Genomic DNA, 25,107 nt, shown 5'->3' on the forward strand with positions numbered 1-25,107 from the left:
ATGTACAGGTTTTTGTGTGAACACCTATTTGTAATTATCTTTGAGTATAAATCTAGACGTGGAATTGCTAGGCCGTTCTGCTCCTGTAAAGATTTACAGCCTCGGAAACTCTGTGAGTGGGAACCGACTCCACGGCACATAACCACCACCACCACTACCATAGTAATTCTATGATTAACTTTTTGAGGAATATCCAGAGTGTTTTCCACAACAGCTGTGCCATTGTACATTCCTACCAACAATGTATGAGAGTTCCAATTTCTTATCATCCTTACCAATCCTTGTTATTTCTTCAAATTATGATCCAGTGGGTATCGTATTGTGGTTTTGACTTTTATTTCTCTAATAACTAATGATAAGGACACATTTTTTTAAGTAAGTGTTTATTGTGAATTGAGTGATCATTTACATGGGAGAACATCAGCTTTACACTCATCCTATTGTATTTTGTTTCATTGCAATGATTTCAATCCCTTCCATGCATCATCATTCAGCAGCATTTGCTTCCATTCCATCTGTTTTTGTTTTTGTTTTTTTTATGTACACCGAAGCACTCAGGAATATATAATTATTCAAACACCCAAAGGGTATACCCTGCATGCCAGCCCCCCAGCTGCCAGTACACAACCCCTCTCCCCCTTTCCCTCCTTGAGTCTAGAGTCCCCAACCTCTCCATCTCTCCATGTCATTGTCTCTGTCTCCATCTCTGGCATTGCTGTTTCTGTGGATAGGGAGGACACTTTTTTTTATCGTCATCATTAGTCATTAGACTAGTGGTCATTTACTTTTGGGTCATTTCTAGATCATCTTTGGCGACATCTCCATTCAAGTTCTTAAACCAGTTTTTAAAAATTGGGTTGCTTATCTTTTTTTTTTTGTTGAATTCCTTATGTATTCTAGATACTAGGCACTTATCAGGCACATGAATTGCAAATACTAACACCCATTCTGTATTTTTACTTACTTAATTGTGTCTTTTGATGCACAACACACACACTTTTTCATGCTGGAGAGGATTTGTGACCATTTCATCTACTTCTCTCACTGTTTAAATGGAGGAAACAGAGGGCCAAAGAGAAAGCAAGAGCCTCAAGTCATACCATTGCTGGACTAGGAAGCTTTGGTTATCATTCTCACCTTTAACCCTGCTAACACTTCCAGATACCTTCAAAGTTAGTAAGGGGAAAGCCACCACCCCACCTGTCATACAACCGGTGTCACTAAGTTGCAATTCTGGCTGAGTCACTCCACAGAAACCCAATTAAACAGTTGGTGTGACGGCATTTCCTCTTTTCTTTATGTCACTTCTAGTTGGGAAACAATGGGCCAGGGAGAAAGGCAATAGTGATGAAGAAAAGAGGAAAGAGCTCTGTTGGCCCAGGTCTGGGAGTTCCTTTCCCAGTTTGGCTACAGACTTCTGAGCAAGTCACAACACATTAGAATGGCCCCAAGTGAAACACTTCCCCCACTCTCTGACCTGGTGATTGTGACAATCCTCTGCTTCAACCCCAAGCAAGTCCTCTTGTGCTAAGTCCCTCTCCCTCTAAGACCCTCTCCTCTCTGTGGTATGGATGTATGGATGCCCCACACACACATTTTTTTTTTTTTAATAATGGGCCAAGAACTTGAATGGAAATTTCTCCAAAGAAGACATATAAATGACCCAAAAGTAAGTGACTATTTGTCTAATGATTGATGGTGGGGGACCATAAAAAGACGTGTCCTCATCATTAGTCATTAGAGAAATACAAATCAAAACCACAATGCGATACCCATTAGGGTATAATTTGAAGAAGTATAAGAGAAATAACAAGTGTTGGTAAGGATGTCCTGGATAAGAAATTGGAACCCTCATACGTTGCTGGTTGTTGTTGTTGTTAAGTGCCATCGAGTCGGGTAGGAATGTAAAATGGCACAGCTGTTGTGGAAAACACTCTGGATAATTCTCAAAAACTTAATCATAGAATTACTATATGGCCCAGCAATTCCACTTTTAGATGTATACTCAAAGATAATTAAAAATAGGTGTTCAAACAAAAAAGTGTACATGTCAATGCAACACCACGGACAAAAGGTTGAAACAACCCAATCATCCATCAACTAATGAATGGATAAATATGGTATTGCCAAACAATGAAAAATTTCTCAGCCATTAAAAGGAATAGAGTGCTGATTCATACTACAACATGAATGAATCTCAAAAACATTATGCTAATTAGAGAAGCCAGATAAAAAAGGTCACATAGTGTATGATTCTACTTGGAATGTCCAGAAGAACTAAATTGGTAGAGACAGAAAGCAAGAAAGCAGATGTTGACCAGGGGCTGAGGGGAGGGAAGAATGGGAAATGGACCACTTAATGAATTCAGAGTTTCTTTTGGAGATAGTGAAAATGTTTTGGAACTAGAGAGAACCGATAGTTACAAGGCATTGTGAATGCAATAAATGCCACTGAATTATACACTTTAAAAATGAAGTCTATGCAATGTAAATTTTACTTGCATTTAAAAAAAAAAAAAAAAAGTGGTATGGGGGCAACTGGAATTGTGTGCATCTCCTCCTTCAGTGGGATGCCTGGCTAGCAATAGTAGACAGTAAGTGAGTGAGTTCACTTAACAAATTGAATACATCTTTTAGTGTCTTCTGCAAAATGAAACCCCTGCCAGTGTAGGTAGGAGTCCCTGAGTAACACAAAGAGTTAAACACTCAGCCACAATGCATAAGGTTAGTTGTTCTGGCAACTGTGCTTCTGAAAACTCTATAGAGCAGTTCTACTCTGCACACATGAGGACACCATGGGCTAGAATCAACTCCTTGGCAACTGGACTGGTTTGGGTTTTTTATTTGATTTGCTTTGTTTTGTTTTGTTTGCCAGTGTGGGCAAGGTGCTTTCATTCTCACTCTTAGCATTCATGAGTATCTCCTTTGTTTGAACCAAAGAGGTCAGTCCTGTTCTATTTGTGGGCAATGTTACTGAAGCCTTTCTAAAAGTCAGGTTTAGGAATTGGCAGGCCCTGGCCCAGCTTCAACCAGGAGATGTGATTTTGTTTGTCCCATGCCTGATTCTTAAAACTTGAACTGACAGTTAAAATTGAGGAAGTTTGCAATAATTCAGTCTTCTCTGAGTTTTAGGGGAAAACATTTGACCACTGGAGTTGGTGGGTCCACATCACTGCATGGAAACAGTTAGATGGGGCTGAATCAGAGACTTCCTTTATATTGGGTATGGGTTTCATCTGTCTTCTCTAGTGTACTACCTGCCAGCATATTCGTTCTTCCCTCTTCTCCACTCCCTGTCTTCCATCCCAGCATTTCTGGCACCAAGTTCACTTTCAGACTCTATTTTGAAGACATTGTTTACAAAGTCTCCCATAAATGTGAATCTGCCATCTGGGAGAAGAAGGTCAAAGTCATCAGTGAAATAATTTGTTCTTTTAGCAGAGACGATACAGTGCCAAAGGTGGGGCCAGGGGAGAGGTAGGACAGGTAGGACAGAGACCGAGGGGAAAAGCCCAGATCATAGAATCCTGCCAGATAGGTAAAGAGGGCATGATGGGTGACTGCCAAGCAAATCTCTGCTTCCCATTGGTATTGCTACCTACTCTGTTCACCGCATTACATTCCCCAGGGGGAGGGCTCCCCCTTCTGCTGGTGGGAGTGGCTAGCCTGAGAACCTTGTCCTGCTGGCTCTTGGACATTTTTGGTTATTTGCCCTTTCCAGTGCTACTCCACCATCTAAGTCCAGGTAAGGCTGGATTCCAAAACCCCCAGCTCTCAGAAGCTCACCTTTGCTCTGAAATAACCTCATACCAGTGGGGGTTTGCTCTTGTTTTTATATTGTTTTGTGATTTTTTTTCCCCTTCCCTTAAATGCAATGTGGAAGAAAACAAAGAGTCAGGGAATTATCATCCCAGTCTCTGGGAGTTCAGTTTTCCTCCATAAAATGGACAGTGACTATTCCAAAATCTGGTAGCAACCATTCAAGGGGCAGAAAATGTACACGGGTGACTCAGGCATTCATGCCATTGTTTCTACCCCTATACACAAATCCTGTGCTTATAAATAAAAAACCTTTGTTTGACTGAAGTGAATTGTTTCCCTTTGTGGAAAAGGTTCCAAATGCTGGGTAATGGCTCTTGGCCCAATGCTCTGAGGGAGACCATGATCTTGAGCTGATAAGCCCATTTATTGGGCTTGCTTCGGTCTTTTGACTCTGAGTGGGAACACACTCTCATCTCTGAGCTACTGTTCTGTCAGGCGTTACAGCAAGTTTTGAAGATACAGTCTGAACTTCATGTACTGTCACCTGTGAGATGCCACGCACATTTGGTCTCTTTGAACTCAGTCACTAGACTCTAGAAGAATAAAAAGGAGTTGTGGATTTCTAGCTTTTACTAGGGAAGCAACAGTGGAAATGGTGTGTGTCTTAGGCAAGCCTGGCAGGCGGGCAGTGCCCATGTGTTTGCTGTGATCACAAGCTGCATTATTACACCGATCAAGCCATCTGGAAGTGGTAAAGCAAGAGTTGGGATAGATGGCTTCAACAAGCATATGTTCCTAGGACCCTTCCACAAGATGGCGGTTGTTGCTAGGTGTAGTCAGTCAGTCCCAACTCATAGCGGCCATGTTTGAGGCCATTGTTGGCCACTGTGTCCATCCATCGCATTAAGTAACGTCTTCCTCTGTTTTCTCCACCCTCTGCTTTATCAAGCATGAAGTTCAGAGAGGTTTGAAGCTGAACTTGGCTGGATACTACAAGAAAAACTGAGGTGGGGACAGAGTTTGTAGCTTTTAGTTCCTTGAGAGCTCATCCTAGCCTAAATCTTCAATGTTCACCTTCTACCATGTATTGGGCCCACTTGGAGTTTGTTAATGTTTTCCGCAACTAGAAATGGTTCCTCTGGGCCCCTGGAGGAAAGGGAATTGAACATGGCAAGGTGGAAGGTTGTGAGTTTCTGAGCCCCTCCTGGTGCTCCCCAAAGAAGCAATGAGCATGTTCTGGCCAGCAGGAAAGGCCCCTTGGTATAAAAATGCTGGCTTTCTAATACCTGTGGAGTCACCTGTCCTGAAGACATGTTTATAAAGTCTTATCTTCTGTTTGGTTTACACCAGGGAAATCCAGTTGGAAGAATCCTTCCCCACCTTCTAGGGTCCTGGCAAAGGCTGCTCTCTGAAGCAGACTCCTCTTACTGCCACTTATGTTAAGTCCAGCAAAGCTTCTTTTAGGCTTCGTGGGCCAAAAGTAAAAGGGTAACATTGCTCAAAATTGTCTGGAAATGATTAACTTGTTTTCTTTGATAGTTACCTCCTTGTGTGAGGACAGTCAACTAGCAGGGGTGGAGAACACTTATAGTTATTTTCAACATTGCTGAGGTAAAACCGTAGGCGACATTTAGCTACTAGAGCTCTTACCCTGGCTTTTGGGCTGGATGGTGTGTGTGTCCTTTTGTAAACAGAGAGCTACTGAGTGAGAAAAGACAGCCATTTCCTCTAAGTTTTCCTTTCCTTTTTTTTTTTTTTCTTTTTAAGGTCTGAATTTCCTGCTGCTGCTGCTATTCACAAAGATGCTTTTTATCTTCAACTTCTTGTTTTCCCCACTTCCAACCCCGGCCCTGATCGGTATCCTGACTTTTGGAGCTGCCATCTTCCTGTGGCTCATCAACAGACCTCAGCCAGTCTTTCCTCGTGTCGACCTCAACAACCAGTCCGTAGGAATTGAGGTAACTTGCCACTCTTTTTGCTCTCTTTCTCTCTTTAAACTGGTTGATCTTGAGGAAATGTAAACTGCAACTCAAAGTCTTGGGATAACTCCTTAGGGGGATGAGTTGTAGTATGTGAAAGTAAGCCTCTTACGCTAGCTCTCAGCAGAAAAGCTACACATCTGAAGTTCTATCATTGACACATTCCTTTGTAATGAAATCAAACCACAGCTAGCTCTTATGCTAAGGAGTCTTCGTGGCATAATTGAGTTGCTAACCACAAGATCAGCAGTTTGAATCCAACTCCCACTCTGGAGGAAAAAGATGAGGCTTTCTGCATCTGTAAAGATTTACAGCCTCACAAACCCTATACAGGGTTTTGATGAATCAAATTTGACTTGATGGCACACCGCCGCCACCACCAGGTCTAAGGAAGCCAGTGCTTTAGACCAGGTCTGCCCATGAGTAAAATCCATCTTTTTTGTATACTCTTAAGCTAAGGTCATTGGATGGCACAAATGGTTTGTGCTGAACTGCTAACCAAAAGTTTCGCAGTTCGAAGCACCATGTTGGGTCAGTCTGATGATGTCCTTCCATAGACATTTATAGCCAAGAAAACTCTAGGGAGCAGTTCTACTCTAACAAATAGCAGTTCTGCTCTTAACAAATACAGTGAGGCCGAATTAACTCAACAGCAATGGGGTTTCTTTTATTTATTTATTTTTTTAGTGCTGTAGGATAAGCACTGGGCCATAAGGTTAGTTTGAACCACAAGGTCAGCGATTCAAATTCACCAGCTGCTCCTCAGAAACCCTATGGTCTCTGTGAGTTGAAATCAACTCAGTGGCACTAGCAACAATAAAGCAACAAAGAATGTTTTTTATATTTTTTGAAAGAGGTCTAAAAATAGTGAAAGTTCATGTCTCCCACAAACCCTAAGTATGTACTTTCTGGCTCTATGCCAACCCCAGATCTAAAAGGTTAAGTTATCACTCGAGGCAGAACATTGTCATTGATTAAGTTATCACTCGAGGCAGAACATTGTCATTGAGAGACCCATTATCTGAGAATGCTAAGGAAATCACTTCCTCCATTTAAACTCCAGCAGTGAGTTCCCATTCATTCTAGTTTTTTTTTTTTTTTTAATGTTTTTATTGTGAATTATGTGATAGTTTACATGGAAGAACATTAGTTTTACATTCATCCTATCGTATCTTGTTTCATTGCCATAGTCACAATCCCCTCCATGCATCATCAACCAACCAAAGGGTATACCCTGCAAACCTGCCCACCCGGGTCACCAGCACACAGCCCCTCTCCCTCTCTGGGTCTAAAATCCTCAACTGCTCCATCTCTCCACGTCATCTTCTCTGCCTCCATCTCAGGCATCACTGCTTCTCTGGGTAGGGTCCTGCTCTCTGCTCTTCTCCCATGATGGTCCTAAGGACCTCCGCTTCTAGACTGGAAAGTTAATCACTCCCCTCCGTGCTACAAAATGTCTACCTTTACATTTCCAGCCCTCACAAGCAGTCCTGATAACAGTTATTCACTATTGTATTCCATTCATTCTTAAAAACAACCTTCCCCTCCAAAAATAAAGGAGTCCAAGTTCTCAGTTCTTCAGGCCACTAATTATTAATTTCCACCACTCATCTGTCAGTTTGTCATGCTGTGGTGGCTTGTGAGTTGCTGTGATTCTGAAAGCTATGCCCTGGTATTTTAAATACCAGAAGAGGCACCCATGATGGACAGGTTACAGATGAGCTTCCAGATGAAGACAGACTAGGAAGAAGGACTGACAAACTACTTCTGAATATTTAGTCACTGAAAGTTAGCTGGGCTTTCCCTCCAAGTCTCCTCTCCCCAGCCCCATCCCTCTCCTCCATCATTGAGCAAACTGGAATCTCCAAGAATGTTTCCTTCATTCTTCTTTTCTTCTTCCTCCATGAGTATCTTCATGTATTCACCCTCAGTCCTCTTCAGAGAAAGAACATTCCTGGCCCTTTACAAACCTAATCCTGTGTGTGTTGGGTTGTTGTTTTTCACTGTCTTCTTTCTCCAACTCAGGAATTGTATTTTAGTTACCTCCACACTCCCTAGCTTTTGTCTTTTGGTGTATTGTCATGTTCAATTTCTTCACTGGTATCTTCCTTTCTGGCTGATCCTATTGATTCACGCCACCATTTTCTCTCAATCCTTCTTTTTACCACTGGAGTTCTTCAAGCCAGTCTGCATGTGGATTTCTCCTTCGGGACCTCAAGCCTCTGGTTTCTGACCACTACCACGTCCCCCAGTCTTCTCTGGGTCACCCGCAGCCTTACTTCTAAATTCAGGAACTTCTCCTTCAGACTTTCTCTCAACTGACTTGGGGTGTCTTTTGTGAAACTCTTTGTCTTCACCCAGATCTTTTCCTTCCCCTTAGCCTTCCCTTTTAATTTGATTTAGGATGTTTCCTGTCCTCATCAGCTGTTTCTTCTCAGTATCTCTTGAGTCCATTAAAGCAAGGTTCAGCAAATGTGTTCTAAAAAAGAAATATTTTAAGCTTGTTGGTCATGTGGTCTTTGCAACAACCACTCAGCTACACTGTGGTAGCATGAAAGCTGTGTAAACAAATGAGCACGACTGTGTTCCAATAAAACTTTATTTATCAAAGTGGATGGCAGGCCGGATTTGGCCTGCAGACTGCAGTCTGCCAATCTCTGTTCTAAAGCCTGTCCACTGAAAAAAAAAAGTCTCCTTTCCTATGACTTGAAAAAGTACCAAAAGTCGTCCCACGAAACTAACTTTCTAGTGCCAACCTCTCTTCTGAATTCCAGTTCTGGGAACCTAGATCATGGGCCTGTCCACTGATCCTGTTGTTGTTAAATGTTGTCCAGTTAGTTCTGACCCATAATGACCCTGTATAGGGTTTCCAAGGAGCAGCTGATGAGATTGAACCGATGACTTGGCTGTTCAAACCGACTTTGCAGTACAGAGAGTGCATTAACCCACAGCACCACACCAGGACTTCGTGACCCTAAAGCACTCCAGTCTCTGCAAGTGTCTTATTGTGTATCTTCTCCGCATTCCCCTCCTGCTCTACCTCAGTCAAATGTATCTCTTTCTATCCAGTTGTTTAAAGCTAACTCACTAAATCATCTTCAATTTTTTTCCCACTTTATTGCCACCTGCATGTGGACAGGTAGCAAGACCCTGCATGCCTTCTTAACAAGGGGCTTTCTTTTTGACATCTTGGCTTAATGTGAAAAAGCCTGTTGCATCAATTCCAACTTGTAGTGACCACATAGAACACAGTAGGTGTGCTCCTCAGGATTTCCAAAGCTGAAATCTTTACAAAAGCAGACTGCCACAGCTTTTACCCACAAAGCCATTGGTGGAGTTGGACCACTAGTGCAGTGGTTGACCACTTGGCTGCTAACTGAAAGGTAGGTGAGTCGAACACACCAGTGGCTTCCTGGGAGAAAAGATGTGTCAGTCAGCTCCCATACAGATTATAAATCTTTGCTTGGTAAAGTATTTATTTACTCTGTAAATATAAAGTATTTGTTTATTATATTTATTATAAAGTATTTATTTATTTGGTAATCCTATGGGCAGTTTCATTCTGTCCTATAAGGTCACTGAGTCTAAACGGACTTAGTGTTTATTATATTTATTATAAAGTATTTATTTACTTGGTAATCCTATGGGCAGTTTCATTCTGTCCTATAAGGTCACTGAGTCTAAACGGACTTAGTGGTAATTTTGTTGTTGTTAAGTGCTGTCGAATCGGCATAGTGACCTGTGTAGGGTTTCCAAGGAGCGGCTAGTGAACTTGAACCACCAACTTTGAGGTTCAAACCAACCTTGCAGTCCAGCACATTAACCCACAGTGCCACACCTTAATGTCATATCTCAGGGATACCTTCCTTCATGTTCTAGAGTATTAGATTCCTCACTATGCCCTCATGTGTTACCCTGTTCTCTTATAGCTTTATTTCAGTAATTACCATTAACATAGACTTATTTAATAATGCCTAGTTCTCTAGACTAGCTTTCATGACTACTTTTGGTTCACTGTTGTAATTCATGCCAGCACCCATTCCGAGTCTGACCTGTAATTCCAGCTGACATTTCTAGAGATACCTCATTACTCCCTGGTTCTCAAACACCCCACTCTCTCGCTCTCAATCAGATTCTGCCTTGTGCTTTTTTGCATCCATTCTTTGGTTCTCTCTCTCTAGCCTCTTCTTCCTTTTCTTCCTTTCTACCCCACATCTTTTTTGGTAAATGCCTACTTACCTTCTTTGTCTCTATTGAGATACCATTTGCACAGAATTGGTTACTTCCTTTGTCTGCCCAAATACGTGTTTTTTGTAATTACAGAATATAAATCACAGCATTTTGTTTTTATTTTCTTCCCTGAGCAATCTCATCCAAAACCAATTTATGCATCACTCAAGGGATCCCTGCTAGCAGAGTGGGTTATGCATAGGGCTGCTAACTGCAAGGTCAGTAGTTCGAGTCCACCAGGCTCTCCATGGGAGAAAGATGGGGCTTTCTGCTCCTGAAGAGATGTACAGCCTCAGAAACCGTATACGGGGTCGCTCTGAGTTGAAACTGATTCCACAGGCAGTACTTCTGCACTTAGTTCATTTTGCAGTTGCAGTATTTGCACAGTGCCTGCAACACAGTGTGGACTCCAAAGAGTTTTAAACTTGACATGATGAAAAGGGTAAAACACTGTAATATTATCTTTCCTATGTATGTACATATGCAAAGCCAAGAATGGGAAGTTTTATAAAAGCTTAACTATGATAATCTATAGGGGATGGAATTACAGGCCCATTTTTCTAATACTTCCTTTATTGATTGATTGATTAAACAGTAAAGGGATCTCTGTGGTCTCAAAGGGAATCACATGGGTACCAATATTCTTTGTTCGCTTCTTTCAGTCCATAAAGGATTTGGGAAGTATTGTAAGAGACTCCGGCTCAGTCTTAACTTTGTCTTCTGTCTTAGGGAGGAGCAAGGAAGGGTCCTCTCCAAAAGAGCAATGACGTAATACGTTACTACTTCTCCGATGCCAAGACTCTGTATGAAGTTTTCCAGAGAGGACTCCTTGTGTCTGGTAAGCCCTGACCTTTCCTGTAAAAGGACCAGACTGGGGGGTCTGGCCTGTGCTTCTCTTCCCTGAGTTGTGTAGAAAGCCCACCTTCTTATATGTGACAATCTGAGTGAAACTGCGAGTCAACGTACAGGGAAGAGGGAACCTTAGCACAGAACTACATGAGTGCTGGAAACACACAAAGAACAGACTGGGTCTGGAAACGGATTCTTCCGCTTCCAGGTGGGTGACCTTGTGCAAACCACTTTGCTTCTCTGAATCTGCTCAGCACAGGAGAATTGCCTTGACAAGTTGTTGCTAAGGAGTTGACGATAAAGTTTTCAAATGTATTTTGATTAACACACTAGTATGCACTATTTAAGAAGCTCTGGTAGCATGGTGGTTACAAGTCAGGCTGCTAACCTCAAGGTCAGCAGTTCAAAACTACCAGACGTTCCATGGGAGAAAGTGAGACTTTCTGCTCCAGTAAAGATTTACAGTCTCAGAAACCCTGTGCACGGTCACTATGAGTCAGAACTGACTCTGCAGCCCACCACCACCACATAATACTTGGGAGTTCTGGTGTGGCGCTATGGGACAAGGCACTGGACCACAGGTCGGTTTGAACTATGAGGTCAGTGGCTCAAACTCACCAGCCACTCCTTGGAAACCCTATACATGGTCGCTATGAGTCAGAACAAACTCAACAGCACTTAACAACAACCACAATGTGAAATTTGTTTAGAAACAAATGTTCTGTATAAATGTAGTTTCCTTCACTTATAGATTCAGAATCTGAGCAGGATTGTGATTCAGGTTTCCTGTTGTTATGAGTCAGAATGGATGCACTGGCAGCAGGGATAGGTGCCTTCTTATCTTGTTCTTGACCTCCATTTCATACAGCGTGGGCCATGCTAATGACCTCATACCATAGAAGGCAGTTATCTTTTGGACATTCTTGAAAAACACCAGCACATGGACTTGGATAAGTTCATGTGAAACAGATGAGGCTTCTATCTGGCATCATCGAACACAGTGCTAGGTACACCAGTGCTCCTTCCCAACTCAACTGACCCACAACTCGCCTCAGACCATTGTTCTTTAAGATAACATATGCCCAAGCATGGGTTAGTCTGTGTGACTTCTTACCCTTCTCTTACTTTCTGTCTGTTGAGTTTTACTATGACAATTGCCATCTCCTGTCAAATACTAACTATACAATTGTACTAGGCATATAAACCAAATTGCTGGTTAGTTGGTTCTGACTCATGGTGATCTCATGTGTGTCAGAATACAACTGTGCTCCACAGGATTTTCAATGACTGATTTTTTGGAAGGAGATCACCAGGCATTTATTCCTAGGCCCCTCTGGGTGAAATCAAACTGTCCACCAAGTCTGTTAAAAGGTTGGACCACCCAGGGTCTCCACTGCGCTTATGTTGTCTACTTAATCTTCTCTAAGTCCTAGGGAATAGCTACCATCACCCCTATTTTTAAAAGATGAGGAAATGGAAATTTTGAGGTTCACTAACAGGACTCCTGGTGTGGCACTGTAGGATCAGCATTGGACTGTGTGAATCATAAGGTCAACAGTTCAAATCTACCAGCTGCTCCTCGGAAACCTTATCAATGGTACTGACTCACTGACACTTAACAACAACAACCATAAAATAACATGCCCAAGTTCACAGAACTAGAAAATGTTGGAACTGATACTCAATCTAAGTCTGTCTGATTTGACTCTTGGTTATTGGCTGTGTGCTGTTGAGTCAGTTCAGACTCATAGTGACCCTATATAGGGTTTTCAAGGCTGTAAATCTTTACATGAGCAGGAAGCCTTATCTTCATCCCTCAGAGATGCTGGTAGATTCAAACTGCTGACCTTGTAGTTAGTAGCCCAGCTCATAATCAACTATGCTAAAAGGGCTCTGATTTGACTACATTATTCCAGTTACATTAACTCCTAGAAGTTTCATAAAAGTAGTTCTTCCTCCAGACAATGGAAGACTTATTGTAACAAAAACTATCTGTAAGCTCCAAAGAAGGAGCTCTGGTAGCGTAGTGGTTATGAATCGGGCTGTGAACCACAAGGTCAGCAGTTCGAAACTACCAGCTGTTCCGCGGGAGAAAGATGAGGCTTTCTGCTCCCATAAAGATTTACAGCCTTGAGAAACCCTGTACAGGGTCGCTATGAGTCAGAACCAACTCCACGGCACATAACAACAACAACAACAAGCTCCAAAGGGGCCTCTACTTGGTGTTTTTGCTGTACATCATCCTTCATTTAGATTTTCATGCAAATAATAAACCAACAAATCAGAAACAACCACTAGGTTCTCTACTTACCTCATAACTGAAGATGGTAGAATTTTCTTTGGTTTTCTATTTTTGTAACTTTTCTTCATTGAGCATGTAATGCTATTATAAATAGCAACAAGCCATGTAGCATGTGATATGTGGCATATAAGATAATATAAAAAAATTTTTTTCTGTGCTAAATTTAAACAAAAAAGATAAAGTTAAAATGGGTTCTCATGTGAGCAAGTATGAGAAAACTGTCATGGCTACTTCTATAGAGAAGTGGACACATCTGGTTTTAACTGGAGTTGAATATATCATCCTTAACCGTACTTTGACCTCTAGCCAATACATGGTCTGTGGATAATATGTTAAGGATCATCTGGGAATGTTAGATAAAATATAGATTCTCTAGTTCTACCTTAGTTTCCATCACATAATATGTATGTGAAAGCTGAACATTGAATAAGGAAGACCAAAGAAGAATGAATGCATTTGAATTATGGTGTTGGAGAAGAATACAGAAAGTAGTACCACGGACTAATAGAAGAACAAACCTGTGCTGGATGGTCAGACTTCATCTCTGATATTAACAGGAGGCATGTTGTCAGGATAGACCAGAATCTAGAGAGGTATATCATGCTTGGTAAAATGGAGGGTCAGCGAAAAAAAGGAAGACCTTAATTTCATGGGATCAGAGTTTCAGTTGGTGAAAAACAGGAATCTATAATTTTACCAAAGCTTCCTTGGGAAGTACACACACTAGAGTGTGAAGTCTACTTAGATTATGAACAGAAATTTTGCTGAGAAGTTGTTGATGGATGAACTCTTTGTATTGTAGATGGACACATTTTACAACAGAATGAAGTCTGAGTTGAATAAGTTAATCAGAGGCTAAGCTGTTGCTTGGTCAAGAGTTCATCTAATAAGCTAAAGCTGATTAGAACACAGAGTTTAATGAGACCGCAGGTGGGCCCCTTTGGGCCAATTATTTTATTTGTTCCTAGGCCACAGGCCTTTGTTAGCATCATCATCCAATAGGAAGGGGTAAGAGAATGCAGTACTCATATAGTTTCTTCCACATTTACCACATCTGCCATTTGCTGGTGGAGAAAGAAGAGGCTTTCTGCTCCTGTAAAGATTTCTAGCCTCAGAAACCCTAGACAGTGTTTCAGTGACTGACTCCGAAATGACTCAATGGCACACAGTCCCCACCACCACCACTTATTGGATGAATTCACAGAAGCCTTTGCTGTCCTAAGCCTCCATGATTCTTAGTGCAATGGAGCTAACAATAGTTGGCAAGACCAAAGGAGGTGATGTAGCTAGTTTGTAGTATAAACCCAAACCAAGTCTGTAGCCATCAGCTTCATAGTCACTCAATAGGACACAGCAGAACTGTCTTAAAGGGTTTTCAAGCTTGAGATTGGAGTGGCAGGTGAGTTTAAGCTGCAGAAATTTTGTTTTCTGTCAAGTCGGTTCCAACCCATAGCAACTCTGTATGGGGTTTCCAAGGAGCGGGTGGTGAGTTTGAACCACCAACCTTGTGATTCGACTTTGCAGTTCAGTGCTTTATCCCACAGCACCTAGCAGCCAAGTATTTAACCACTGCACAACCAGAACTCTTTAGCTTGCTGTCGGCATTCAATAATGGGTAGCCATCATCCGTTGTTAAGGAGCTCTGGTAGCGAAGTGGTTACGAATTGGCTGCGAACCTTAAGGTCAGCAGTTCGAAACTACCAGCTGTTCCATGGGAGAAAGATGAGGCGTTCTGCTCCCGTAAAGATTTACAGCCTCAGAAACCCTGTACAGGGTCGCTATGGGTCGGAACCGACTCCACGGCACATAACTACCACCACCATCAGTTGTTCTGCCACTCTTCTGTCAGTGTGTCGTACTGAGGTGACTTGTGTGTTGCTGTGATGCTGGAAGCTATGCCCACTGGTATTTTAAATACCAGCAGGGTCACCCAAGGTGAACAGGTTCCAATGGAGCTTCAAGATTAGCCAGACTAGAAGGAAGAGGCCGACTACTTCTGAATGATTACTCAAGACTTACAAATAGCCGTGGATCCTTGTCAGATACAGTGCTGGAAAATGAAAACATTATGAACAGCTGAAGGACATTGTCAGATATCGTGCAAGAAATTGAATCCCTCAGGTTGGAAGGCACTCAATATATGATTGGGGAAGTTCTACCTCCTCAAAGCACAATTGGCCAAGATGACATGAATGGGGTAAGACTTCCAGGACCTTCAAAATGAGAAGAAACAGCTGTGGGCATCCACTAATAACGAGCATAGAATGTGCCAAGTGGGAATCTAGGAAAATTGGAAATTGTCAAAAATGAAAAAGAATCCATAAAGACTAAGAACCTAGGCATTAGTGAGCTGAAATGGACTCTGTTGGTCATTTTGAATGTGACAATCATGTGGTTTACAATGCCAGGAACATCAAATTGAAGAAGAAAGGCATCCCACTCATTGTCAAAAAGAGCATTTTAAGATCTATCTTGAAGTACAATGCTGTCTGTGATAGGATAATATCCATATGACTACAAGGAAGACCAGTTAATACCACTATTATTCAAATTTACACACTAACCACTAAAGCCAGTGATGATGACATTGAAGAATTCTGCCAACTTCTTCTGCATCCTGGTGTGGCACTGTAGGATAAGCACAGGACTGCTAGTAACAAGGCTGGTGGTTCAAACCCACCAGCTGTTTCTCAGAAATCCCATACATGAGTCAGAATCAAGTCAACAGCACTTAATAACAAACAAGAAAAACCAGTTTCTTCAGTCTGAAGTTTATCAAATATGCAATCAATATGGATTGATAATTACTGGTGACTGGAATGTGAAAGTTGGAAACAAAGTGAAAGAATCAGTAGTTGGAAATATGATCTTAGTGATACAGAAGATCACATGGTAGAATTTTGCAAGACCAGACTTATTCCTTGTAAGTAACCTTTTTTTTCAACAACATAGAAGACAACTATATACATGGACCTCACAAGAAATAAAATTAGCTGCATCTATGGAAAGAGACAGTGGAAAAACTCAATAGCATCAGTCAAAACAAAGCCAGGGACAGACTGTGGAACAGACCATCAATTGCTCATAAACAAGTTCAAGTTGAAGCTGAAGAAAATTAAAACAAATGCATGTGAGCTAAAAAATGACCTTGAATATATTCCACCTGAATTTAGAGACCATCTCAAGAATAGATTTGGTGCACTAGTCACTAATGACCCGAGATCAGATATTGTTGACATCAGATGAATCTTTCCAGAAAGCAGAGAATACCAGAATGATGTTTACTTGTGCTTTATTGACTATGCAAAAACATTCAACTGTGTGGATCATAACAAGCTATGGGTAACTTTGTGAAGAATGGGAATGCCAGAACGCTTGATTGTAATCATGAGGAACCTGAACATAGACCTTATTCAAACAGAATAAGGAGATACTGAATGGTTTAAAATCAGGAAAGGTGTGTACCAGAGTTGTATCCTTTCACCATACTTATTCAATCTATATGCTGAAAAAATAATTCAAGAAGGTGGATTATGTAAATAAAAACATGGCATCAGGATTGGAGGAAAGCTCACTAGCAACCTGGGATATGCAGATGACATGACCGTGCTTGCTGGATACAAAGAGAACTTGAAATATTTACTGATAAGGATCAAAGACTATAGCGTTTAGTATGGATTGCACCTCAATGTAAAGAAAATGAAAACCCTCATACCTGTATCATTAAATAACATCATGAAAAACAAGAAAAAATTGAAGTTGTCAAAGACTTCATTTTGCTTGGATACACAATCAACCCTCATGGAAACAATGGTCAAGAAATCCAATGATGTATCCCATCAGGCAAATCTGCTGCAAAGACTGTTCTAAGGGTTAAAGAGCAAAGATATCAGTTTGAGGCCTATGGTGGTCCTGATCCTACTCATGATGTTTTTAATCACCTTATATGCATATAAAACTTGGGCAATGAATAAGGAAGAACGTAGAAGAAAACATGCATATGAGTTTTGGTGTCGGAGAAGAATATTGAAAGTACCATGGATTGTAAAAACAAACAAGTCAGTCTTGGAAGAAATACAGCCAGAATATTCCTTAGAAGTAAAGAGGGTGAGACTTCATCTCTTGTACTTTGGACATATGGTCAGGAGGGACTAGTCCCCCAAGTAGAACATCATCCTTGATAAAGTGAAGTTTAGTTAAAAAGAGGAAGCCCTCCCAACAAGACGGATTGACACAGTTGCAGCAACAATGGGCTCAAACAACAATTGTGAGGATGGCACAGGACTGGGCAATGTTTTGTTCTGTTGTGCACTTGAATGGATTCAACAGCACCTAACAACAAACTTCACATCATCAGTGACTGATGTTAGTGTAAATCATCTCATTGGTAGATGACTTGAGACACTCACTCTGTTTACCTCAGACAGCATGGTTAGAACGTTACAGCCTGAGACATGACTTCTTGGGCTTTTACACAGCGGTTTCAGGAGGAAGAAGTACTGTCACTTCCTGTGGACAATCTCCTTCATTTTTATCTCCTCAGTCAGAGTATGCTCTCTTTTTCCTCCTTTCCTTCTGTTTTCCTTTGTTACTTCCCCTAGGAGCTCCCTTCTTTACTCCTGAATCTCTAGTAACCCTCCCTTAGGATACTTCCTTTTGTCAAGACCCGAGTTCCTCTGTAGAAAATTTCCTTCCCTTCTACTTTTCTATTTATAACTCACATTTGGCTTAGGTGTGGCAGCTTCTCATTCAGTTAGGGTTGACCAAGACTTCCGTTTTTTGGCCCTCAAGAGCTGAGATAGCTATTGAACTCTAGTAAATGGATGTCCCCAGACGTAGCTTAATTTTAAATAAGATTGAGCAATTGAGACGTTCAGAAATTTAATTCTTCTATTGACAAATCTATCACAGAGATTGGAAAAATGCTGATGGCAAACATACATATGTGTGTCTTCATTCTTGTAGCTTTTTATGTGCCTCCATATCTTATACAAATAGGCAAAGAACGTGAACAGGTGATGCATGCAAGTAAATAAAGCTTGACATGTAAGGGAAAAGATTCTATTTTACTGACTATTAAAGACACATACACAAAAGTAATACCTTTTGAAACCAATCAGGCCAGGAGACATTTTTTAAAGACAAGATTTTGTACATATGAGCATATGTTGAAACTTGCTATGTTGCTGATGGGAGAAAAGTAAATTGTTATAACTGTTCTTTGAAAATATTTATCATAGAGGCAGAGACAATAATGTGGAGAGAGAGAGCAGCTGGGGACTTTAGACCCAGAGAGGGAGAGGGGCTCTGTGCTGACGACTGGAGGGAGCAGGATTGCAGGGTATACCCTTTGGTTGGTTGATGATGCATGGAGGGGATTGTAACCATGGCAATGAAATGATATAGCATAGGATGAATGTAAAACTAATGTTCTCCCATGTCAACTACCACATAATTCACAATAAAACATTAAAAAAAAAAAATAGTTATCATACCATTATTTAAGATGTCAAACTTAGAAACCATCGAAATGCCCACAGTGAGAAAAAGTCAATGGAGTGTACTAGAGACACCCATCATAAAGGTGTGATAAAGGTGTGATGGTTAGGGGTGTGTCAACTTGCCTGGACCATGATTCTCAGTAGTTTGGCAATTATGCAATGATGACATTTTTCAGTTATTTAATGATGTAACCATCCTCACGATGTGATCTGAAGTGATCAGTCAATCCATTATAAGGGAGTTTCCTTAGGGGTGTGGCCTGCATTGAAAATACTATATAGACGTGCAGGCCAAGCTCCCTCGCTTACTATGGATCTTGCATCTGGCTCATCATCATCTGACTTCCAGTTCTCGGCTTCATCAGCCTCCACATCCTGTGAGTTGCCAGCTTGCCAACCGACCTGCCAATATTGTATTCATCAGTCCCTGCAGAGATTCAGATGTGTGCTCATTCCAGAGAAAAGTGGCCTAGTGGAATACAGAAATCAGTGAACAATACAATTAATATCCAATGTAAGTACAATTGTGCTGAAGATAGTTCCAAAATGGTTGCAACAGTACATAGACGGGAAACTGCCAGAAATTCAAGCTGATTCAGAAGAAGGAGTAGAAGGATGGATATCATTGCTGACATCAATCTTTCCTGAAAGCAGAGAATACCAGAATGATGTTTACTTGTGCTTTATTGACTACGCAAAAACATTCAACTGTGTGGATCATGACAAACTATGGGTAACATTGTGAAGAATGGGAATGCCAGAAGACTTCATTGTGCTTATGAGGAACCTGCACATAGACCAAGAGGCAGTCGTTCAAACAGAACAAAGGAACACTAAATGGTTTAAAAAGCAGGAAAGGTGTACTCTAGGGTTATTCCCTTGTGGGTTGTACCCGTTGGAAAAGATCCATATTTGTGAGTCAGGAGAAACCTCCAGCCTGACTCACAGATGGGACTTGTCAGCCTCTGCAACTGTGTAAGCTATTTCCTTGAGAACAGTCTATATATCTATGTTGTTGTTGTTGTTAAGTGCTATCGAGTCGGATCCGACCCATAGCGACCCTGTACAGGGTTTCCGAGGCTATAAATCTTTACGGGAGCAGAATGCCTCATCTTGCTCCTGCTGAGTGGCTGGTAGTTTCGTACTGCTGGCCTTAAAGTTAGCAGCCCGATTCGTAACCACTACGCTACCAGAGCTCCTTATGTATCTATAGAGATATAAAAATAAATATTTCTTGTTGTTATTAAGTGCCATTGAGTTAGTTCCACTCATAGAAACCTTGTTCAGGGTTTCAACCCTGTAGAGAACTTCTGAGGAGTGACGGGTGGGTGTGAACTGCCACCTTGCTGTTAGCACTTCAACACTTATCCTACACCAAGATACCGGAAATAAATATATATACATACATAGGTATGCATCTGGAGTTCTGGTGTGGTGCTGCAAGATAATGTACTGGACCACAAGGGTGGTTTGAACTTCAAGGTCAGTGGTTCAAGCCCACCAGCCACTCCTCATAAACCCTATACAAGTTTGCTATGAGTCAGAACCAACTCAACAACTTAACAACAACAACATATGTTGTTGTTGTTGGAGTTCTGGTGTGTATATATGGAGTTCTGGTGTGGCACTGTAAGGTAAGCACTGGACTGCTAAGCAGTTCAAACCCAACAGCTGCTCCTTGGAAACCCTATTCTCGGTTGCTATGAGTTGTTAAAACAATAACAACAACACACTCACGCACATACGTGTTGTGTATATAAGCATACACACACATATATACAGAGTCTTGGTGTGCTTCTGTAAGATAAGCACTGGACTGCTAGCCACAAATTTGGCAGTTCACATCCACCAGTCACTCTTTGGAAAGCCTATATAGGGTTGCTGGGAGTTGGAACTGACTCAACGGCACTTAACAACAACAACAACAACAACAATATCTATCTATCTATCTATCTATCTATCTATCTATCTATCTATCTATCTATCTATCTATCCAAAATTCACTGTTTTTGTTCTTCTAGGGAACCCAGTCAAAGACATTTGATATCAGGAGTGGGGTTAAATTTCTGCCCTCTAGCACACAAATTTCTTATCAGTAAAGTCTAGACTCATTCCACCAGGCAAAGAACCATGCTCAGCTGAGGTGCTTGCTGGAATGAGTGGTGGAAGAAATCGTCTATCTTAGTCATCTATTGCTGCTGTAACAGAACACCCACAGATAATATCAGACCACATCATGGGAGTGATTCTATCAGATCACATCTCATCTTGGAGGTGATTACTACATCTTAACTACTAACCCAATAAGAATCCTAACCCAGCCAAGTTGACACAAAAATTTAACTATCACAATAGCGCTACCACATGGCCAACTGCAGAAATTAAGACTACTCTGATCATTGTTATGAGTATTTCTTTATTATTATTATTATTATACACGAGCATATATATGCATATTCTGTCTGTTTGTCATACTGTGGTGGCTTGGAGTTGCTGTGATTCTGAAAGCATTCTGAAAGATCATGATGAATCGTGGCTGAAAGCAGAGAATATCAGAAAGATGTTTGCTTGTGCTTTATTGAGTATGCAAAGGCTTCTGATTGTGTAGATCATGACAAGCTATGGACAACATTGCAAAGTATGAGTATTCTGGAACATTTAATTGTGCTCATGAGGAATCTGTACCTGGACCAAGAAGCAGTTGTTCAAACAGAACATGGGAACACTAAATGGTTTAAAATTAAGAAAGGTGTGTGACAAGGTTATATTCTTTCACCATACTTATTCAACCTGTATGCTGAGCAAATAATATGAGAAGCTGGGTTATATGAAGAAAAACATGACATCAGGATTGGAGGAAGACTCATTAACAACCTGCGATAATCAGATGATACAACCTTGCTTGCTGAAAGTGAAGAGGACTTAAAACATTTACTGATCGTGATCAAAGAGCACAGCCTTTGGTATGGATTACATCTCAATGTAAAGAAAACAAAAATCCTCACCAGTGGACCAATAAACAACATTCTAATCAACGGAGAAAAGATTGAAGTTGTCAAGGACTTCATTCTTCTTGGATCAACTATCAACACTCATGGAAGCAACAGTCAAGAAATCAAATGACGTATTGCTTTAGGCAAATCTGCTGTACAAGACCTTTTTAAAGTGTTGAAGAGCAAAGATGTCAGCTTGAGGACTAAGGTGCGCCTGACCCAAGCCTTGGTATTTTCAATAACCTCATAAGCATGCAAAAGCTGGACAGTGAGTAAGGAAGACCATTGATGCCTTTGAGTTATGGTGTTGGAAGAGGATATTGAAAGTGCCATGGGCTGCCAAAAGAACCAATAGATCTGTTTTGGAAGAAGTGCAGCCAGAGTGCTCCTTGGAGGCCAAGATGGACAAACTTCGTCTATCATACTTTGGACATATTGTCAGGAGGGACCAGTCGCTGGAGAAGGATATTATGTTTGGTAAGGTGAAGGGTCAGAGAAAAAGAGGAAGACTCCCAATGAGATGGACTGGCCAAGTGGCAGCATCGATGGACTCAAGCGTGGCAATAGCAGTGAGGTTGGCCCAGGATTCTGCTGTGCATAAGGTTGCTATAAGTTGGTACGGACTCGATGGCACCTAACAACAACAACAACAACATATATGCATATGGCACTGTAGGATAAGCCCTGGACTGTTAGGTTGGTTTGAACTGCAAGGTCAGTGGTTCAAACTCACCAGCCGCTCTTCAGAAACCCTATACAGGGTCGCTATAAGTCAGAACCAACTTGATGACACTTAACAACAACAATATATGAGGATAAATCTCAAAGTATTGTCGTGAAATCATAGAAATTCTTATTAAGCAAAATAACAAATGTGAAGTGATTGTTTCTTAATATATCCACAATCTAGGTGTATATACTTCTGAATGTGGTCTTTCCATCTTTCTAACCCTTCCCAGAAGATTTTTGCACTCTAGTTTACATCACGTCAAAATGAGTTTTAGTTCTCTTGAGGAACTCAAATCATGATCTTTTTAAATATTGTTTTAGTTTGGGGCACAAAACGAAATCTGAAGGGGAAAGATCAGTGTTGTAGAGAGGATGGGGGTTAGGTTTCCCAACAAAATGGTCCCAGGACCATCCTTGATGCCCTTGAAGAATAAGCAAATTCGTCTTAATGACTGAAAACCAATCCTAGGTCCAACTTTCCCAGCCTTCTTTTCACCCAGGCAGTTTTCCATACTCTTAAACCTTCTTCATAATTAGCCCCTGCAATTATCTTGTGTCCTTCCAAAAAATCTATTCAGATCGGTGTTGTTTTGAGTAGGTTGTGACTCACAGTGACCCAGTAGATGGTTTCCAAGGAGCCACTGGTAAATTTGGACTGCCGACCTTGTATTTCAAACCAACCTTTCAATCCTGCACTTATCCTACAGTGCCACACCAGCAGTCAAATTAATGAAAAAAACCAGTCACCATGACTCTCTTATATCACATGACTTTCTTTCTTCAAGAACTGAGTGCTTATTGCCTTTAGACTTCCTGTCTTGTTGGACTTATCCTTTGCATTTTGCTTCTTCCTAATCCATTTTTGGTATGGCACTGTGGGTTAATGCACTAGACTGCAAAGTCAGTTTGAACAGCAAGGTAGGTGGTTCAAGCTCACCAGTACTCCTTGGAAACCCTATACTGGGTCCCTGTGGGTCGAAACCGACTTTATGGCACTCAACAACAATCTCTTTCTGGGATCCTGCTGTAGAATTAGCACTGAACTGTTAACCACAAGGTCAGTGGTTCAAACCCACCAGCTGCTCCTTGGAAATTATGTAGGGTCACTATGAGTCAGAACTGACTCAGTGGCACTTAACAACAACTAAAATCCCTTTATATGTTCCCTAGTCCAAAGTATTTACAACCAGAGCTTATTAATATTATTTATTTACTTATTTTAATGTTACATTTGTAGACAATGGGCCCTGCTTGGGATATAGAAAACCAAATCAGCCCTACAGATGGCTGTCCTACAAACAGGTAAGTCATGTCAATGGTATTGGAAAGATTCTTTTGCTAATGTGCTATTCTGAGCTTGTCTGATCTCTTTTGGGTCTTGGCTTCTTTGTGTTTTGTTTTTTCTTCTTCTATAGGTGTCTGATCGAGCAGAATACCTGGGATCCTGTCTGCTGCATCAAGGATATAAGTCCTCTTCAGACCAATTTGTTGGCATCTTTGCTCAGAATAGGCCAGAGGTAACCATGTTGAATTTAACTCAATGAGATTAGTCAGAGCTAAGTCTAAAGACTGTAAACTCATCCACAAGCCAGCACTCTGACATTGATGATTTACCATAACTACTTAAAAATCCCATGAAGCTGGTGTTCTTAAACATGAAAGGATTACATGTCAGGGCCTTAATTCGTGACAGAATGCCAGTGCTTTGAGTTAGGTATCTGCATTTCTCATTTCCCAACCCATCACTAACGGACCACTGATTGTCTACGTGATTGTAGAATGAGGACAAAAGCTCTAGCGAATAGGATTCTGAAGACACAGTATTAAAGTGGAACTTGCTTGTGGTACTTGAACTAGTCAACCAAGGTACCCAGTGCTACTGGCTGTAGTCACCTTTACACAATGAAAGCCATATTCTACACAATAAGATCATTAGAATTAAGCTTAGCTCCTCGTCAGTAGACTCAGTATCTTCTGGTGTGTTGGTTGGTTGTGTGCCGTGGAGTCAACTCCAACTCATAGAGACCCTGGATAGTCTTTCCAAGTTGGATAGCATATGTCCACTAGAATTAGGTTACTTAACACACCAGATCCGGAAGTCAATGACTCCTCTTTCAGGTGAATCGATATGCCTTGTCTTTGTTGTTCTGTCCATTCTCCTCAAGAAAAATATAGACTCGCCTCTAGTTTAGGAACTTAATACCAAACTTCAACTGACTCTCAAGGCCCAACACTAGCAGATTTGGACTCATGTTTTCAGTTCTATTTCCTGCCACTCTCCATGGTTCCTGGTGTACACAGAGTGATGTCGCGCTCTCCTATGTTCGTTCTCTTCCTTCATCCTTGAATTGTCTTTTCTGCCTCTAGCCCTAAAGCTACCAACCCTTCAAAGCCCTACCCAATTTCTATCACTTTTCTGAAAGCAGTCCCAGATAGCCTTTGCCCACCCTTGAAGGTGAGCTCTGCCTCCTTCAAACTCTGTACCTCTTATCACACTGTACTTTTGGATTCTATGCTACCTTTGTACTATGGTTATCATTGTGTCTGCTGTATCTCTCTTAGTTAACCCTGCATAAGATGTGATGCTGAAGGATAAGCACTGTACTGCTAACCACAAGGTCAGCAGTTCAAGCCAACTAGTTGCTCCTATGAAACCTTATACAGGGTCTCTATGATTTGGAACTGATTCGATGGCACTTAACAACAACAACTTTATAAACCTATGTTTGACGATCCCTCTGGCCTGCACAGTGATGTTTTTT

At 41.2% G+C, this 25,107-nt stretch overlaps 1 protein-coding gene across 1 annotated transcript in view; it reads left to right on the forward strand.

Moving 5' to 3' along the window:
• Positions 1-25,107, forward strand: part of ACSL5 (acyl-CoA synthetase long-chain family member 5) — a 62,286-nt gene that overhangs the window by 18,991 nt on the left and 18,188 nt on the right. Inside the window, 4 exon segments of the mRNA XM_006831342.1 lie at positions 5,530-5,720; positions 10,701-10,809; positions 23,583-23,647; positions 23,761-23,862. Coding sequence (XP_006831405.1) covers positions 5,530-5,720; positions 10,701-10,809; positions 23,583-23,647; positions 23,761-23,862 — 467 coding nt within the window.

The sequence above is a fragment of the Chrysochloris asiatica genome, unplaced genomic scaffold (assembly GCF_000296735.1).
Source record: "Chrysochloris asiatica unplaced genomic scaffold, ChrAsi1.0 scaffold00003, whole genome shotgun sequence".
Lineage (NCBI taxonomy): Eukaryota > Metazoa > Chordata > Mammalia > Afrosoricida > Chrysochloridae > Chrysochloris > Chrysochloris asiatica.